We start from the raw sequence: 20,087 nt of genomic DNA, 5'->3' as shown, positions 1-20,087 counted from the left end.
CTTAAGTATTGGTGTCATTCAAAGGGGAGCCAATGCCTGTCAGCCTGGGATGACATGCTCGACAAGCCACGATGCTTCGCTAGGGACGGCTTGCACCTGTCACCCCTGGGCTTTCGGATATTGGCAAAGGCTCTTGCTTCCCCCATAGTGCCTTTTTTAGGCAAGGCTCAAAAGACAAACCCACCTCCACAGGTATCACAAGGGATAAGAAACTAAGAGTAATGCTACTCAACGCCAGAAGTCTAAACCTCAAGATGCACGCACTCGAAACTCTCCTTAGCATGGAGAACATTGATATCTGTACAGTAACAGAAATCTGGTTCAAGGCTCCCGAGAGAACCCCAGCACCACCAGGTTATACCTCATACCATGCTTTTTGGCCCCAAAACTTGGACCGAACCACAAAAGGAGGGGGAGTATCAATATTCGTCAAAGATACCCACACCTCCAGGTTGGTGGCACAGCACGAAGCATCAGAGACTATCCATGTGCAACTAACAGTGGATAAAACTGCCTTCCAGTTTATAGCCTGCTACAGACCACCCTCCCAAACCCAGGAACCCCACGCGGCCTTCCTGAGAACACTGGAAAATATGAAGGTCTCTCCAAACACTATTATATTGGGCGACTTCAACTACCCAAACATAGACTGGGAGCATTACTCTAGCTCCAACACCCTAGCCCAAAGGTTCCTAGAATTTATAAACTCAAATGCTATGGAACAACTTGTTACCACTCCCACAAGAGGGGAAAACATACTGGACCTGATCATCACCAACATGGGGACTCTATGCTCCGGACCAGAAGTGTATCCCTCACTGGTAAGATCAGACCATAAACTAATCTCACTGGATATTCACATCCTGACCCCAACCCTGCCCAAAAAACCACAGTGAAAAACTTCCCTAAAGCAAATTTCACACTCCTCAAAACGGGAGGTGGAATCCTTCAAAGACCCCGAGCCTGTGGAAAATACGGCCCAGACCACAGAATCCTTTAAAAACGCCTTTATAAACGCATTCTATGAACACCTTCAGGAATGCATGGATCATGCAATCCCAAATAAAACCAAGACCCAGTCCTCCAAAGGCAAACATCCTGTCTGGTGGACCCCAGCCATAAACAAAGTATACAATAGAAGGAGGAAGCTACTACATGATAGAGCAAAATCCCAAAAAGGGAAGGCGTCTCTGATCAGTATTAGCAAAAAACTACGGGCACTCATAAAATCGTCTAAGGCCAGTTTCTAGAGAAAAATTGCAGAGGACACTAAGGATAATCAAAAGGCTTTCTTTAGTTATGTTAGGAACCTGGGTGGGAATTCCCAGATATGCTCAGAATTACTCCAAAATGACAAAAAATACATCGAACCCAGAGACACTGCCAACATCCTAGCTGACAGGTTCAACGCAAACTTCTCCCCCCCTCCCCACCAAAAGGGCAAATATCTATCCCAGCAGAGTGCTGCCCCCCTGACATCTCAGATGCTCCGGTAAGAGCAGCCCTCTCCAAAGCAAAAAACACAGCATCAACGGGACCAGACGGTGTCCCGGGCTGCGTCCTACATGAACTCCAAGAAGAGCTAAACCCAAACATAAAACTACTGTTCAATCTCAGCCTTACTACAGGATATGTACCCAAAGAGTGGAGTACAGCAACAGTGGTCCCTCTCCACAATGGTGGTGCCTCAACGGATCCTTGAAACTATCGCCCCATAAGCCTGACTAGCTTGGTCTGCAAAGCTATGGAAAGGATCATCATGGACCTCATAAATAAAGATACTGGGGACCTACAGACACTGGATCCTACCCAGTTCGGCTTTAAGGGCAGATCCTGCCTCTTAAACCTGGTCGATTTCTTTGAAACAGTCACCAAGGCCATTGACGATGGGAAGGTGGTCCACCCAGCCTACCTGGACCTCGCAAAAGCCTTCGATACAATACCCCACGCGGGCATTATAGATAAGCTCACCAGCTTAAATATAAACCCTTATGTCACTAGATGGGTTGCAAACTGGCTCAAGGACACAACCCACATGGTTAGAATTGCTGGAGCCATGTCAGACCCCAAACCAGTTACAAGTGGCATCCCACAAGGCTCAGTCCTGGGACCTCTCCTGTTCAGTATACATTTCTCAGAGGTACAGGCTAACATGGAAGGACTGTGGCTGACCAAGTTCGCAGATGACTGCAAACTGGGCACTATAATCGACTCTCCAGCCGACACAAGCATCCTCCAAAAGGGCCTCATAGAAACAGACAACTGGTGCCAGAGCCATGGCCACAAGCTAAACGCCAAAAAGTGTATAGTCACCCCTTTGGCAAAAACAAAGTGCCCACAAATTACCACATAGGTGGTAATCCATTAAGTACAGAAGAAGTAATTAGGGACCTGGGGACCTAAGTTGATAGCAATCTCTCATTTGACAACCATGTGGCCAAAGTGGTTAGAAAAACATTTTATAAAGCCCACCTAATCATGAAGGGATTCACATCTAGATCAGGGGAGGTCATCGTGCCTCTTTACTCATCCCTCATCAGGCCCATAATTGAGTACAATGCCCCTTTTGGGATGTACCTTACCAGACACCTGCAGCAACTGGAAAGACCCCAAAAGTACCTCACCAAGAGGATCATAGGGCTCAAACAGATGCCATATGCTGCCTGGTTAAAGAAACTCCTTCTCTACTCAGTGGCATACCGCCTGCTCAGAGGCGATCTGTGCCTGACGTATAAAGCCATGTCCAACCTGGAATTAATGGACATGCTGCACCTCAGAAAATCCAAATCCCATTGAGCTACGCGCTCGAGAGACTTGAACCTCAGCACTGAAATAAATAGGACATGCTGGTGGGACAGATTCATAACCCAGAGGCTCCCTTCACTCTGGAATAAAATCCCAGTCCAGGTTAGGCAGAGCCCCTCATTGACTCTCTTCAAGAGGAATCTTGATGAGTGGATAGGGGATTGTAGGTTTACTCCGGGTATCACTTCTGTGTCACTGTTAGACAGAGGCACAGTATACTAACCTCGAAAAAGGGCATAGCAAAATTAATTTAAAATGGGTGGCGAAAGCCAAACACACTCTGGCTAGGCTTATAAATGCCCTAGGGCATATAGCCTTGTATGAACCTATGATGCAGAATTGATGGCTAAATGGTCCAATTTAACTAGGAAAGGAAACACATTTTGGGCTGGTCAGAGGGAGGGAAGTAAGACAAGGTCTAGGAGGTTTGGGCCTCTCATAGGGTGTCATTGGACTAGCTGATATTTGGGTAATTCAAGTCTCTTAAAAAGTTGTTTGGTTTGACTTCAGTTTGCAGGAACACATTTAGGTATTAAACATCTGAGGACTTGTAATTGCTGATAAAGTACAAATTTGTTTGACTGAGAATGATTTGGACTTGTACTAATTTGAGGCTGAGGTCATTTGAGATAAGGGATATAGGTGTGAGCTCTTGGCACATAGACCACAGCACTAGTTATAATGTATTCACAATTACAACTACAGCAAGCCATAAGGTTCACCACTGTAGAAGCTATATAAAGAGTCATATATACCTCTTTGACTTCAGTGTCAGGAAAGAATGAAAACTTTTCCAGTTCCTGATCCTCCAGGGAAGACTGGACCCTGATTAGGAGACACAGTTGGCAGATCCTATCCAACGTGCAGGGGAAAGCACCTTCTTAGACTTTCTATCAAATGTTTTAGACTCCTTAATAAGAGGTAACGTAGAAAGCTACTGAATTCTATGAAACCTTTGCCGGACTGTAGACATTTCAAAAGAGTTGACCATAAGGTGCTTAGACAGGATTTCATTTCACTCTGCTGGAGGTCTCTAAGGGGCGTCTGTCATTTTGGGGAGAATATCATTCAAATGCTGTCATGTTGCAAAACTGGTCTCCTTAGGCAAAGGCCCCAGAAGCAGAATGAAGCAAGACTTCTACTCCACCTCGCCCTAGATATTAACTCAGAAGTTTCAGGGGATGGGATTATAAAGGGAGAAAGAACAATCCACATAGAATTTCATGAGTCAGACAGCATCACGAAGGAGGAATAATCTGGGGAAGACTACAAACAGGGAGGTCTTATTATCCTTACTTATTTATCCACCTCAGAAATAACAGCTAGCCTTTAGACTCTGTGCCTCCCCACCCAGGACAAAGGGTACAGAGACAGACAAAACCTTCTTGAGGCCCTACCTTCATGAAAGACAAGTCAAAGCTTAGCCTAGACACAAGGGGTTGGCATGTGAATGGCTGAGTGCTGTAGATTGCCGACAGCCTGGGCACACCTGTTGAATACATGAAGTCTCCTAACACACCTAGTCAGAGTAAGAGTGTCTGGTGCAAGACATAAAACAAGAAAAGCCTGAGCACACCTGTTGAATAAATGAAGTCTACTAACACACCTAGTCAGAGTAAGAGTGTCTGGTGCAAGACATAAAACAAGAATGGCGAGAACTCCTTTTCCTTATAGCTCCACAGCCTAACTTCAATATCAAAAGTATAAACTCTCTCTCTCTCTCTCTAAGGAGAGCCACAGGCTTAACACATAAACAAATTTGCCATTTAAACTAACCCTGCCTCCTAGACAAAGCCCATAATCTGCAGACATAAACCTGGAATCAGTAAGCAAGGTAAGCCCACTTACAAACATGAAGTAACACCACAGAAATTACACTAGCTATCTGTAATGACAGTAAACATCCTAGCCCTCTTTTCACCTTCCAAGGGAAAGCTCCCTAACAAAGCAACTGCCAGTGCAACATGTTCAAGGACCGCACTTCTGTAGACTACAAAGAGTGCACTGCCTTGCCAGTGTGTTGAGAACATTTATATCGTAATTTGCAGGAAGTGGGGGATCATAAACGTCTTTTTTTCTGACTCGGCTGCAGTGAAGTCGTGTTCATTATCACAAGCAATGTATTAAAACAGCACAGAAACACTGCACGTGCAGTGCAATACTTTGAGATCAGTGAGCTGCATAAGCATTGCATCAGGGTTCCTGAAATATAGCCCTTCAGAGCTTCAAAATATCTGTTCAAATGATTATGGGGCAGTAGAGAAGGAAATCCGTAGGGAAAGACTAGCTTAATTCTAAATACAACTGTTTCTTTAAGTACCTTTCTAGCTGCCCATTTGAAATGCCCTTGGTTTAGGGCACCAAAATTCATATTCACAATAGTAGCACCCAAATCCTCCTGTTCAGAAATGACTGCTGCACTATTGAACATGTCTTCCGCACTGCCCTCAGCAGACAGGGAAGAGAAAAACAGATTTACAGCATCTCTTCTCAATGCTTTCAAGGTCATCATTAATTTCAATTATAAAGATAGCTAGCCTACTGTAATCGAACTCTACAGTAACAGATTTCTAACGACAACTATTTTTTTCATCAGAACATTAGGACTTGAGGTCTCCTCCCAACCTTATGATGCTGCACCACTTGAGGATGTTACTGGCTGCAAAGCAATAAGAAAAAAGGTGAATTTCAGAAAGCAGGCTGGTGCCTGTAATGTTATCCAATATTCCATAATGTTCTGAATCAAGCAGACACTTTTTTTTTTTTTTTTTTTAATTTTTCTTCTTTCTCCTAGGCTGATCTGCTTTGATGGACAAAATCCAACGCCATAAACATTTAGTCACAAAACCAGCTGTAGGAAAAATGGCAACAAAACTACAACAAAGATAAAAAAGGTATGACTGTACATAACACATTTTATACAATATTCTTGTCAAACTCTGCAACTTCCCATAGTATCTACTGTTATGGAATTAGGAATTAAATGCAATTCTCACCAATGGGCTAGACAGTCACAGTAAATTCTACATGCAGCTATACACAGATAGAGAAATTATTTTAGTCTGCACTATGAAAATGGGTTCAGACAACAGTCTTCAGGGATAGGGCTTCAGCATACAGTAGCAGAATGTGGACACAACGTCTGAGTTATCATGTGGTAAAGAACCACCTCAACAATGGTTCTAAAATCTGCACGTAATCTCTTCTTCTCTTCAAGTAACCACAAAGCAAGTTATAAGCAGCTGCATCTAACCTACAAATAACATTCCTGATGCACAAGATGTCAGACCCGAATTCCTGTACTATTCCCTTTCAGGTGCAAGATCTGGACTCTTCAGAAAGAGTCAAAGTGCCTGTCTTAAAGACAAGGTATCGGTCTTCACTTTGCAGTTGTTTCCACTGTACAGTACACACACACATTTGGTTCTGAAACATGTATGAAAACCACTGTCCTTTCACTTGCACATTAACATATTATAGTAAGTATGGATGTTTACCAACAGAGATGTGTGCTACTAATGAGAGAGCTTCATACCTTAACAACGAAGGCTTTACAGAATTACAGCTACCACAGCCCATCACCTTACCATGCCATTAGCAAATGAGAAAAGCATACAAGGAAATGTTACTGTGCCAACAAATTACCTAGCTTGCTTCTGAAATGAGACTGAGAAATGCATAATAGTGGAAACAGATCACATACTACTCCGACAAATGCACTAATAAACCACATTTGCATACTTCCTGTATATATCATGCCAGCTACTCAGCGAAAGCAATACTATATATTCCTCTATAAAGATAGTAATTATTCACACATTGCTTCCCCACAATCTTGTACAAGGCTGATCCTGTTACATATTATGAAAATAGTTTTACTTCCTATTTAAAGTATCACAGTGAACATTATAATTCTGTTGAAATCAAGGCTGTTGGCATAAGCCCACAGCGATAAAAAAATACTTAAATTTTATGCAGCCAAGAAACTGAACGTTTACAACCAATAGGCATTTTCATTTCTGCTTTTCTTCAGACAGAATAGTTGTGTAAAATTTTACCATAACCATAGTTGTCTTCTTCAGTGCTGCAGTATTCCAAACTCTTGGTTTATCCTCCGCTTGCTCCCGAATGTCTGGCCAGTATACAAAAGCTTGCAGTCACTGCTAGGTACATGGAACGTCTGACATTGGCCTAGGGAGCATGGGCCATAAAAGTGACATCTGCACATACCTTTCCTCAGAACTGAATGTCCCAATCCCAGGATAGCTGCACAAGTCCTGTGCCATCCAAGAAGGAACAGTTTAGATGAAAAGAAGGGGGTAAGGAGGGAGGGAATGAATACTCCAACATGGAAGAGAAGGACATCTATGATTATGGTAAGATCTTACACAGCTATTCTATGTCCTTCTATTCTCATGTTGCAGTATTCCAAACTCTTGGGCGAGTGCCAAAGCTCACAGGAAAGAAGGGGGTGGTGGCATGGAACTGTTCTCCATGAAGCCATGAAGGATTGCCCCATCAAACCCCACTATGGATCTGAAGATGTGATCCAACCTGTAGTGTTTGGTAAAGATATGGACAGATGTCCATGTAGCTGCCTCCAGAATGGATACAGTGTCCAGTCCTTTGAAGAAGGCACTTGAAGTCATGGCTCTAGTGGAGTGGGGCCATAATTTTTGACTTGAGTTGCTTCCCACGGAATGTGTATCACAAGGAAATAGCCTTGGAAAGCCAAGTAGAAATGGTCTGTTTTGTCACCGCCTTTCCAAGAGCTCTGGGGTGAAAGGAGACAAATAATTGCTCTGATTTTCTAATGGCCTTAGTCTTGTCAAGGTAAAATCTCAGTTGTCAGTGAACATCAAGGGAATGCAAGACTCTCTCACTGTCATTTTGGGGGTGAGTAAAAAAAGGTGGACAGGTGGATACCCTGATTTAAGGATAGCTCATTAACCACCTTGGGCATAAAGGAGGGGTTGGTCCTCAGGGTCACTCTATCCTTGTGGAAGGTGAGGAAGGAAGGAGCTGTCATGAGGGCCTGAACTCTGCTCTGACACTCTTCTGGCTGATGTCAGAGCCACGAGGAGTACAGTTTTCCAGGTACAATGTTTCAGAGATGCCTTAGAAGCTGGTTCAAAGAGAGCAACAGTGAGTTTCTCTAAAACATAATTCAGATCCCATGGAGGTGGAACCAGCCTCCTGGTGGGCCTGAGGTGTAGTACTCCCTTAAGGAATAACTTTGGAGTGAGATGGGAAGCTACAGGGGGATCAAGAGACAGACAGGCCAAAACAGCAGCAAGGTGTGCTTTAACAGAGGAACATGCCAACTCTGCTTACAAGAGTTCCCACAGACAGGACAGCACTAAGGGGACCTCATTCTGAATAGGGTCTAGCTGTCTTTGTAGACACTACATGGAGAATCTCCTCCATTTAGACAAATAAGACCCTAATCTCCTCCATTTAGACAAATAAGACCCTCTTAGTGTTAGGTTTCCTGGCCTCCTGCAGGACTGTTCACACGTTCTCAGTGTAAAGGTGTCTAGAAGGGATCAAAATTCTATCACCCACAGGGTTAGATTCATAGATTCCAGATGTGGATGGATTAAGGATCCCTTGTCCTTTGTGAGAAGGTCCCCTGAAACTGTTCACAGACAACACTACAAACAGGGCAGAACCAAATCTTATTTGTTTTGCAGACTTGTCCTCCAAGCCTGGGACCTGGCAGCCACACATGGAGTCACCCTGCAGGCAGTTTGCATCCCTTCAGCTCAGAACATTCAGGCAGACACCTTGAGCAAGGTCCATGTCACAATCCCATGAATGGATGTTTCACAGGGATGTGTTTCTGAATGCTGTCCACAGGTGGGATACACCACAAACAGACCTGTTTGCCTCCCCTCCGAACAGACAACTACCACGGTTTTGCACCAGGCTTCCCAGTCCTTTACCAAGGGCAACAGATGCCTTTCAATCTCATGAAAGGGGATGTTTCTATATGCATTACCCCCCCCTTCCCATCATACTTCAAAAAGTCCTACTGAAGATACAGCAGTACAAACCAAAAATCTTGCTGGTGACTCCCTTTTGGCCAAGACAGCACAGATTCCCCCTCCTCCTGCATTTAGTTGGGGGCAATCATCACAAGTTACCTCACAGTGCTGACGTTCGACTGGGAGCAAAGAAGTTCTGAGGAAAGATACATGCAGATGTCGCTTTTATGGCCCACGATCCCTGAGCCAAAGACGTCCCACGTACCTAGCAGTGACTACAAGCTTTTGTATACTGGCCGGATGTTCGGAAGCAAGCAGAGGATAACCCAAAAGTTTGGAACACTGCAACATGAGAACAGAAAAACATCCAAGATACACTTAGTCCACTTCACCATTACTCAGCCCCATCAGGGAAGTACACAACAGAAATGAAATGGGAGCTACTATATGGCCAACCAAGACACTAGTGAACTCTTCCACTATTGCTCTCTCTGTCTTAATGACAGATGAAGACAAAAGAATGCAAAGTTCCTGTAATTGCGGCTGCACATGTAAAAAAAACACACTCTCCAAAGTCAAGAACACAGCATCCATGGGACCTGACAACATCCCAGGCTGCGTTCTACACTAACTACAAAATGAACTGGCACCCCACCTAAGTACCATGTTCAATCATAGCCTCACCTCAGGCTTTGTGCCCACTGAATGGTGTACAGCAGCGGTTATCCCACTCCACAAAGGGGGGAGCCACCACGGACCCTGGGAACTACAACCCCATCAGCCTGACGAGCCTGGTCTGCAAGGCTATGGAACGTATCATCATGGAACTTATAAACAATGACATTGGTAATCTCCAAACTCTGGACCCTACCCAGTTCGGGTTTGTAAAAGGCAGATCATGTCTCTTAAACCTGATAGACTTCTTTGAAGCAGTCACCAAAGCCGTAGATGAGGGTAAGGTGGTTGACACAACCTTCTAGATCTCGCCAAGGCTTTCGACACCATCCCCCACTCTGGAATTATAGATAAACTCACTAAAATAGGTATAAATCCTTATGTCACAAGATGGGTTGTCAACTGGGTCACTGACAGAACCCACACTATGAAAGTAGCAGACTAAATCCAACTTCAGACCAGTGACAAGTGGAGTTACCACAGGGTTCAGTTTTGGGTTCTCTCCTGTTTGGTATCTACTGCTCTGAAGTACAGGCTAACACAGAAGGTCTTTGGCTAACAAAGTTCACAGATGACTTCAAACTAGGAGCCATAATCAAAACTCCTAACGATGTGGACATCCTACAAAAGGGCCTCACTGAGACAGATGCCTGGTGTCAAAGCCATGGCCTCAAGCTCAATGCCAAAAAGTGCATTGTCATCCCTTTTAGTAAAAACTCTGTACCCATGAACTACCACATAGGCAATAGTCTACTTAACACTGAAAGTGTGATAAGAGACCTTGGGACACAGGTAGACAGTAGTCTCTCCTTTGATAATCACATCGCCACAGTAGTCAGGAAATCTTTCTACGTGGCACACCTCACCAAAAAAGGTTTCTTATCCAGGAAAGAAGAGGTCATTGTTCTCCTCTACTCATCCACTCATTAGACCCATTATAGAGTACATCGCCCCTTTTGGTATGTACCTCACAAGTCATTTACAACAACTGGAAAGGCCACAGAAATTCTTCACAAAGAGGATTACCGGCCTCAAACAGATGCCTTACACAGACCGTCTCAAAAAACTCCAGCTTTACTCTGTTGCATATCGCCTACTCACAGGCTATCTCTGCCTAACATACAAAGCTATGTCAAACCCAGAGCTGTTGGACATGCTCCACTTGAAATCCCAATCCCTCCGAGCTACACACTCTAGGGACCTAAACCTTGTCACCACAATAAACAGAACCTGCTGGAGGGATACAGTCCTGTCCCAGAGACTTCCCATACTCTGGAACAAACTACCTATCTCTATCAAACAAAGCTCCTCATTAGCACTCTTCAAGAAAAAGCTTGATGATTGGATGGGAGATAGGAAATTCACCCCGGTGATCACTTCTGTGGCTCTGCTTGACAGGAAAATAATTTTCTTGGGTGGCAAAAGCCAGGGTACCATTTGGCTAGGCTTATACAGGCCCAAGGGTCAATAGCCTAGTACCTACCTATGATAATATACTACAGTATCATACAATAAAACAAAATGCATCTGAAGGTATACAGCAGAATAAAGGGTTAGTTGTGTAACTGCTACCTAATAAGATTACCGAACAGAAAAATCCAAGACCCCTAACCTTCTCAGCTGGCTGATGTACTGCACTTGTACTGGTGAAACTGGTACATCACAGCATTTAATACAGAAAAAGTTAAACAGCTCCATCACAAATGTGCAAATGGTTCACCATGGTTAACAGTTTCTTAAATGCAACACTGAACAGGTAGGAAAGGCATTCTGATGATGGCTTGGATTGTTTATCAGCAGCACAGTATACCCAAGGCAAATAAAATGTGCAATTAACACAAACTCTCAAAGCTTGGGAAAAAACCTGTGAGACCCACTACTAGAGCTAATAACTGCCTTTTCAGGGTCTACACAAGTGGTAAGGGCTAGGGGAGAGGTGTGCTTAATGCCAGACAGTTGATAAAGTGTATCCTTCAGGAAATACTGCTAAAGTATTTGGAATCATGGAGCACCCATGATGAATTTTAGTCGCTTCTTTGACTTGGCCAAAAGTGCAGTAAACAGTGGACTGGCAGTGATGTAACAAAAAAATCAAACAAAAAGTGCAACTTCATCAGGACAACTTTGGAGAGTTTGTGTACAGGCAATGGGTGATACAGGCAGCAGAGCCAGGAGAATAGAACATTCAGCAATTTCTGAAGAACTTCTTGCTTACCAATACTAAAAAATAAATCAGAACTGGTGAAACAGATAGGGAGATCCACAAGGGTAAAGTTTAAATGGAAGACAAGGAAGGGAGGGTTGGGTTGCACAGTACTAATGACAAATCCAAGCAACTTTGTTTTCACCTACCAGCAGTTTAATGAATATTTATATCAAAAGCAGTTCAATGTCTCCTTTGTAAACAATGCAAAGTCAAACATTTCCACATAAGCTTACAGATTCAGCACCATTTGTTTTCTAATCCTGTTAAAATTACCGTTTCACAGACGCCTCGTACACACCACTGTCTCCAGCAACAGACTCATCTGACACTGCCGCAGATACACCAGCTGCTTTATCTTCCAGGAGGTGACTAGATGCCCTTGGTAACTCTGCATCTGAACAACAAAGCAGAAATTAATACTGCAGTAATTCTCCAATTCTATACACAGTCAGCAAAGTGAAGACAGGTTGATAAGCACATGTTTACACACTTCAGTCATATAAATGCTTGTATAACACCGTGATGAATGAATACCACAGAAAATGGAATTAGAATGGGAATGTAAATATAAATACCTGTCAACAGTAGTCCTGCAGACAGCTGCAGAACAATATTTCTGGAAAAAAGGAAGCCTGCATAACAGGTATGCTGTTAAGAGTAGAAGCTGAAATAAACAGTCATCCTTTTTTGTCAATAATTATGTTCATTATCTACACTGATTACATCTCAGAAGCTCCAGTGCACTGTACTGTGTGTGTGCAGTGTTAGGATATGCTGACATATCACATGCTGATAACACTAGCACTGCCTGTCCCTGGACAAACATACATTTCACAAATCAAGAAATAAAGGTTAAACACCAATATTGCTAACATGTGAAATATAAATATATACTTGTATGACTTGCAGGGAACTCCCAACAGCCTAGAGTGAGTGGACTGGCTATCCAAGCATGCGTGTGACAAAGGGATATTAAAGATGCACCAAGCACACTCTCGCACTAATCAGATTACCTAGCACTGGAGATCCTTTTGGTGAGTTAAGCTAGGCAACTAAGATGAGTACTAACCCATGCTGGAACTAGTCAAAAGACAGTACAGGTACCAAAGGTCAGATCACCACGTCCTGTGGTGGAGATGCACCAAAGAACTTCAACTCCGCAGTCAATACTGCTTGGCGACGGTGTGGATTAGGAATGAAGCCACTACAGCACATATTTCTGCAATGGACATATTTTTTTAAACAAAACATTGGAAGCAGCTTTATCTTTAGTGGAGTGGCCTTTGGTCACAACATTTTCCCCCTCTGGTGCAAAGGAAACAGAACCGCTCCATCTCCTAAGCTCATGAATGTCCTTCAGAAAAAAAAAAAACTGAGCTTGCAGTGGACATCCAGGATGTGAAAGACCCTCTCGCGTCTGACATTCACCCCAGCAAAGAAAAGATGGAGTTTAAATGTTTTGGTTCCAAGACAATTCAGAATTCACTTTGGAGACAACATGGAAGCTAGTATGGACAGACATTTAATCCTTTTAAAAAAACAAATTTTTTATGCAAGTCTGCAGCAACAAGATCATGGCAGCACATAGCTGCAGGGGGGTGGGGGTGGGGGGGCATTTTACAACAGAAGGACTTCAATGTTGCCAGAACACTGGGTTTGAATGAGGGAAGGAATGCCTGTAAACAAAGGTGAAATCTTTGGGTATGAGTGCACAAAGACCTTCAAGTCTGGACAGAAGCACAGCACTACTTTAAGTTATCTGACTAATGAGCACTTCGACACAAACCTAACCTATACAAGATCAAAATGAGCAGAAACAAGTAGCACATAACCTGACCACAGAATAACTGATGCTCATATTATACAGGTCACTGATGAGTGAGGTGGTCCTGACTATTACATCTAACTGGAGAACTTTTTCCACTTGTCAATGTCAGTGTGCCTAAAGGATGGCTTCCTGGCAACCTCTGTCACTTCTGATAGACAGTTATATGCAGGTCCATCAGAAGCAGAAAAAATGCCTTGGGGCAAAGTTTTCTCTGGGGCCCCCTAGTGAAAAGGGACAAGAGAGCATGAAAGCATATTTCTCCGTCATTATGGAATGACAAGAATTGGCCTTGTTCTTTCTTCTTTGAACTTTACAATGAGCTATGGAATCACAAAAAAAGCATACAATACTCACCCTTGCTACAAGACGGATAACATATTTTAATGCTAACTCTTCTTTGCCCTGTAATCAATTAGCACAGAAAGGGTAAGAGAACTGCACTTTCTTGAATGGTGAGGACACTGACCTCCACAGTGTCCCACTTCTGAAGGATCAATTCAGGCATAGCTCCTGAATCTACAACTCCAAAAATGGCCTGAAGGAGTAGGTCGGGGTGATTATTTATTGACATTTTTTGACCGGGAAAGTCCGTCTGGGTCAGAACCCATTTTCAGTGGGGGCCCGGGGAGAAAATCTCTACACAAAGTACGGACATTTTGACAATTTAAAGTTGTGTACACACATTACACTCTACAACATAAAAATGCAGTTTAACTTTAATACATTACCACATACAGTTACAGACATAACACAGCTTAATCTGTAAGTAGAATAACAGTTTAAGGTCAAGTCTATCTAAGCTATGAGGTAGAATTATAACTGAAAGAAAGTGAATTAAGTCATTATAGGTATAATTTGTAGTTAGTTTTGCAAGATTTAGAAAGTGAAAGGTTTAAGTATAGGATTACTGACACAGATGGAGTGTGATGGTTAAGGATAGTAGATTCGACAGAGAAATAAGAGGGTAGGTCTGTGAATATGAGTATAACAGTTTGAGATAAAGAATTTGGAAGAGAGGAGAAATATGAAGATTCTAGGTAGTGAGTCAGGGTAAGAGTAGGAGATGCTACATGGTGGGCTGGGGAAGAGAGTGGGTGGTGAGGGGGAGGTGATGAGGTGGCTGGAAGGAGGCAAAACAGGTAGTATGAGCAATATAGTTAAGAGCCAAGGTTAGAGTATGTTAGACTTTGGGAGAGGAACAAGGACAGGTGTGAGTATTAAGAAATTTTTTTAGAGTGAGTTTGAAAGTCTTGAAGTCTTAAGATAGTGACACTTGAGGGCAATGTATTCCACAGTTTTGCACTGGTAATGGGGCAGAGGCTTTGGGCCAGCTCTTCTGTTAGGTTTACATACCTCTAAAAACTGTTTATTAGTGGAGCGGAGATTTATGTAAGGGTTATACAGTTGCAGGACTGGTTTTAATGCTGGGCAACTGTCAGGCTTGTAAATTATTTTGTGTGCTTGAGTTAGATATAAATAGCTGAGATAGTGGGGGAATTCTAGCCAATGTAATTCATTGAGGGCATAAAAGTGGTGTGTGAGATAAGGTAAGCCAGTTGCAAATTCAGCTATTTTGTAGTAGCATGACTGCAGCTTGTTTCTAAGAATCATGTGGAGGTTAGTGAGAATGGGGACCCCGCACAAGAGGGAGGGGAGCAAAAGAGTACTGGCAAGTGCTTTTGTGGTGGGGCTGTACATGAAATGTATGTGTCTATACACTTTGCTTAGCTTAAAGTGCGTATTTTAATGGTATTTAGTATATGATTTTCAAAAGAGAGTTTACTGTCAATGGTGACGCCCAATAGTTTTGCGTGAGTTATGATTTCTATTTCTGTTATTTTGTGAATATATTTTAAAGTCCTGGAGAAGAGGTTTTAAAGTAAACAATAACAGTTTGGTCTTTTAGGGATTAAGTAGTAACTGTGCATTGTTTAGCCAGGTTTTGATGGTGGTAAAGGTGACGAGTTATTTTTAGGAGATGATGAAGGTTATTGGAGGAGGAGATAATTGTGGAATCATCTGCATATTGGATGAGTATACTTTGGAGGGAGGCAGTATAAAGTTTATTAATAAAAATGTTGAAAAGTTAAGGGTACAAGAATGGAACCCTGTGGGACTTCAGGTTTGTTTTCGAGGTATTGAGAAATATTAGTTTGCCATCAAACACATTGCTGTCTACTAGTTATGCTGTTGGCAAACCATCTAAGTGGTTAAGTAAGTGGACATCATCCTAGTGTAGATCATACCTCTCAACCTGGAAACATCAAAAAACTGGACAAGGGCCATGAAAAATAGGTACAAATCTGTATGCTGATTAACATCTAATTAGCATACATAATTATGCAACCCCACCCACTCCAATGGAATTGTGGGATACCAACTTTCAAACACAAACTGAAGAACAAGACAACCAAAATAAGGCACCAGAGTCATTCAAATGCCCCGTTACCTGGCTCTTTCCATAAACACTTTGTTGTTGTTGTTCTTTTGGCTTTTGCCGGTTAGGGGTCGCCTCAGCGGAACTCCAGTCTGCTAATGATTGGCAGTAGATTTTTTGCGGGTGCCAAGGTGCCAGCTCAATGCCCAACTTTCAACAAAGGCACACTCATTCTACGCATGTCTTTCAAACACCACTCAACCACGGGGAGGACATGCAGACTCCACACAGAAGGCGGTCCAGCCGAGAATCGAACGGGAGACCCTCTTGCTGTGAGGCAACAACGCTAACGCTGAACCACCGCGGCTTATGTATTTACCATAAACACTAATGTGTGCATATTGCTTTACTTCTACAATGATTATTTGGATTTTATTTTTACATTTTGCAGCACATCAATGGACAAACACTAACAGACATCTGATAAAGCAATACTGTCTCACAATGAAAATAGACTTGGCATTAAAACTTCTCTACCCTTGAAACTCACATTCATTGAAACAGCATTGAAACATGCACCGCACCACATCCAAAGAAAATGTATCTGGCCAGTGGTGGATAAGATTACCTTTGGGCTGTTTTCAAATCATCGGCCCCTTGCACACAAAACAAGAAACATACATGTGTTCTTTCCTTTGATACACCTTTGTGACTTTATTAAGTTATTCCCTCTCTCTCTTTTGGCTTTTCCCAGTTAGGGGTCGCCACAGCGGATCACCTTGTCCGCTCATGATTGGCAGAGGAGTTTTACGGTGTCGAGTTGCCATCTCAGTGCCCAACCTTCCACGGAAGGCACACACACTCGAGCACTACTCATGCCTAGGGCCAATTTTAGCGTGTCCAATCCACTTGTAGCATGTCTTTGTGGATGTGGGAGAAAACCGGAGCACCCAGAGGAAACCCACACGACCACAGGGAGGACATGCAGACTCCGCACAGAAGACACCCCAGCCAATATTCCTTGTATAATACAGCACACTTGTTGGAGCACATTTTAAATTTATTGTCTGAATGAACATTTTTCCAGTAGGCTATACTGTAGGCAAAGAAAATGTATGAACCAGTAATTACAAAACTGCCCAATTCAGAAAATTTCCATCATAAAAGTCTACTTCCACACCCAAACTATAAACAGAATGACAGTAGTGTGCAAGCCATAGGCATCTTCTTGCACAGCTTCTTGCACTTATTTTCAATTTCAGGTTTTTTTTTAGGGGGGGGGGGGCAAAAACCAGGGACACATTTTAAACACTGCTTGTACAATTTTGGAAAGTTACTAGAATAAAATGTTGTGTTACCACGATGTATGTTACTGGCAAGTCTTGAACCCAGAACACTATACACTAGCCAGTACACAACATACCACTATGCTAAATCACCAGTTTGAAAAATAGGAAGACTGAAACTTAATGGCTATCATTTAGAGAATTCAGTTCTCACTTCTCACCATAGCTCTCAACCTCTTAGCACAAAAAACCTGGGAATACAAATTCATTCTCACTTCTCACCATAGCTCTCAACTCTTAGAACAAAAAACCTGGACAAACAACAAAGCCAATAATGGGGGAGTAATAAATACAACTGACTTCTCACTCACCATAGCTGTGAACGGTTAGCGCAAAAAACCTGGACAAACAACAAAGCCAATAATGGGGGAATACAAATTCTGTTGTCCATAGTTCTCAACACAAAAATCTGGGCAAAGCTGAGAAATGGTGATGGCTAGGGGCTTTAGGCTCTTTTTACCCTGTACCAAAGGTACAGGGTTTGAGCCTAAATACCTCTAGACACCAGGTTACATTGGGGGCAGTTATACACACACACACACACACACACACACACCAATCTGACTACAGCATATATTTTGCATGTGGAAGAAAACTGGAGTACCCAGAAAAATAGATCTCAATTTTAGACATAATGCATCCATATTTGTAAAAAATGGATTTGACCTTCTTTTTTTTTTCATTTAGCAGTGTATTACCAATAGATAACATATACTTTGACTCTTCTCTGCAAGCCACTTATCAGATCAATAACAAAGTAATACTTAGTAGCCTCTTGTTCCTGTTTGTTTAGTAAACAACTCTTCTATCTACAGAGTTTGTAAGGGTATTATGCCAACAAAATAAATGAGGCAAAGGAATTAGGTCACAAATATCATTTAAATATCACAGTTACTGTTTTTGGTCATTTACTTGTTATTTAGGAAAGGTTATTTAGCCTGTAAAGTTTTGTCTGTTTCAATGATATTTTGATTTATTCTGTGATGCACTTATGGCAAATATCACGGCTGGAAATTCTGTTATTGTTAATTACTTGCACCAAAAGGAAAAGTTCCTTACCTAGGCAGCAAAGCCAGCAGTTCTTCCATCTGGCAGCATTGTTCTCTCGGCAGTTCAGCAAAAGTCCCTCTCTCGCCAGCAAAGCCAGCAGTTCTGTCTGAAAACGGCAGCAAAAGCAAAGTCTCTCTCTTGTGAAAACGGCAGCATTCTCAAAAGCCAGCAGTGCCCAGCACCTCTCAAAGTCCCTCTCTCGTTCTTCCATCCAAAAACGTCAGCATTCTCAAAAGCCAGCACCTCTCTCGGCAGCATATGCAAAGCCAGCCAGCATTCTTCTTTCTCGGCAGCAAAGCACAGAAACTGCCATTAGTGCTGCTGCTGTTTAATTCCCGCCTGCTTGCAGCCAGCTGGAAATGACTATGTGATCTCCTTGAGCTCAATTCCGACTGGCTGGTAGCACTAACGGAGCTGATATCATTGCACATGTGATGACATCAGCTCAGAGAGCACGAAAATTCAAAAAAAAAAAAAAAAAAAACAAAAGCAAAGAAATCGGAAATGAAGGGGTGCCACTCGGGAATCGTGGCACCCTTTATTTGGACCCCAAATTTATGTAAAGACCGACTAATTCGGGACAGCTGGGAGGTATGGTGTAGATATCTGTTGTAGTAATTTTTGATGCGATACTGTATCACAGGCCTTAGACAGGTCCGGTAGGATTACACAGGTTAGCTGTCCAGAATCCAAGGCTTTGTTCACAGCATCTGTGAATGATACAAATCCAGTGGAAGTGCTATGTCCTGGCCAAAAATGATGTTGGGTGGGAGGAATGAGATTGTCATCAGTAAGATGTTTTAGCAAATACATATGAATGCACTTTTCTAGTATTTTAGATAGAGGAGAAAACAGAGATGGGTCGATAGTTTGTCAGTTCATTGGTATTTCCACCCTCATGTAGGGGTGTTACAATAGATTTTTTCCAAAGTAGAGGAACGTCTGATTCTGTGGTAGACCTACTAATCAATATGCTGCCAGGGTAGGCTATTGCATCTGCTGTGAGTTTTAGGTATTCAGAAGGGAGGTTTGTCTGAGGACAGGGAGCAAGGTTTTAATTTGAGAAGAAGCTTATGTATTAGAGAGGTAGGAACAGGTTGTAGAGTGAATGTAGCCAAGTTGCACAGATAGCTGTGGAGGATTCATGGTTAAGGAGACTGTTAGTGTTGGTATTACTATTTAGTGACTCAGGTGGGAGTGGATTTAGTGTTGAGGTGGAGTTTATTTGCAGAGGGATAGTTTACAAGTTTAAGTATACTTTTTATGAAGTTGGAGTTAAAGATGTTAGCTATTACAGATGGATCTTTATCAGGGGCTGGTGAAAGGTTTTGAGTGGGAACCAGGAGTCAGGAGTGTAGAGAGAGATTTCCAGATTTTTCTTTTTTGGGGGGGGGGGGGTTTGGTTGGTTATTTTTTTTTTTTTTTAATCAGCTATGACTAATGTTTTGGATTTATTACATACCTGTTTGTAAATAAGTAGGTCGGGGTCATTTTTATTCTTATGCCAGTTTTTTCCAAGTTTGGCATTACTTGTTTTATGGCTTTAGTAAGCCATGGTGCGTGACTGCATTTTATTCTTTTGGTACAACGAGTGGCTATATATTAAGGGTATCTAAGCAGACTTTGTTAAAATAGCAAATGGCGTTATCCAGAGGTGAAGTTTTTAATGAGGACTGGGTTTATTGTTTTTAAGATATTACTGAATACTTGTTGGTTAAATTCGGGAAGATTTCCGGTAGTTTTATAGTACAGAATTTACAGTTCTTGGGGGGGGGGGGTTCTGTGGGTATACGCTGGTAGATGGTCACTTAGG

At 42.5% G+C, this 20,087-nt stretch overlaps 1 protein-coding gene across 1 annotated transcript in view; it reads right to left on the bottom strand.

Annotated features, from left to right (window-relative positions):
* Positions 1-20,087, bottom strand: part of WWC2 (WW and C2 domain containing 2) — a 1,656,421-nt gene that overhangs the window by 587,146 nt on the left and 1,049,188 nt on the right. Inside the window, exon 12 of the mRNA XM_044062544.1 lies at positions 11,947-12,067. Coding sequence (XP_043918479.1) covers positions 11,947-12,067 — 121 coding nt within the window. The remainder of the gene's footprint in view (positions 1-11,946; positions 12,068-20,087) is intronic.

This window comes from Protopterus annectens, chromosome 2.part1 (genome assembly GCF_019279795.1).
Source record: "Protopterus annectens isolate FY-2018-M chromosome 2.part1, PAN1.0, whole genome shotgun sequence".
In the NCBI taxonomy this organism is placed as follows: domain Eukaryota; kingdom Metazoa; phylum Chordata; order Ceratodontiformes; family Protopteridae; genus Protopterus; species Protopterus annectens.
This window is presented reverse-complemented; position numbering and strand designations above follow the sequence as displayed.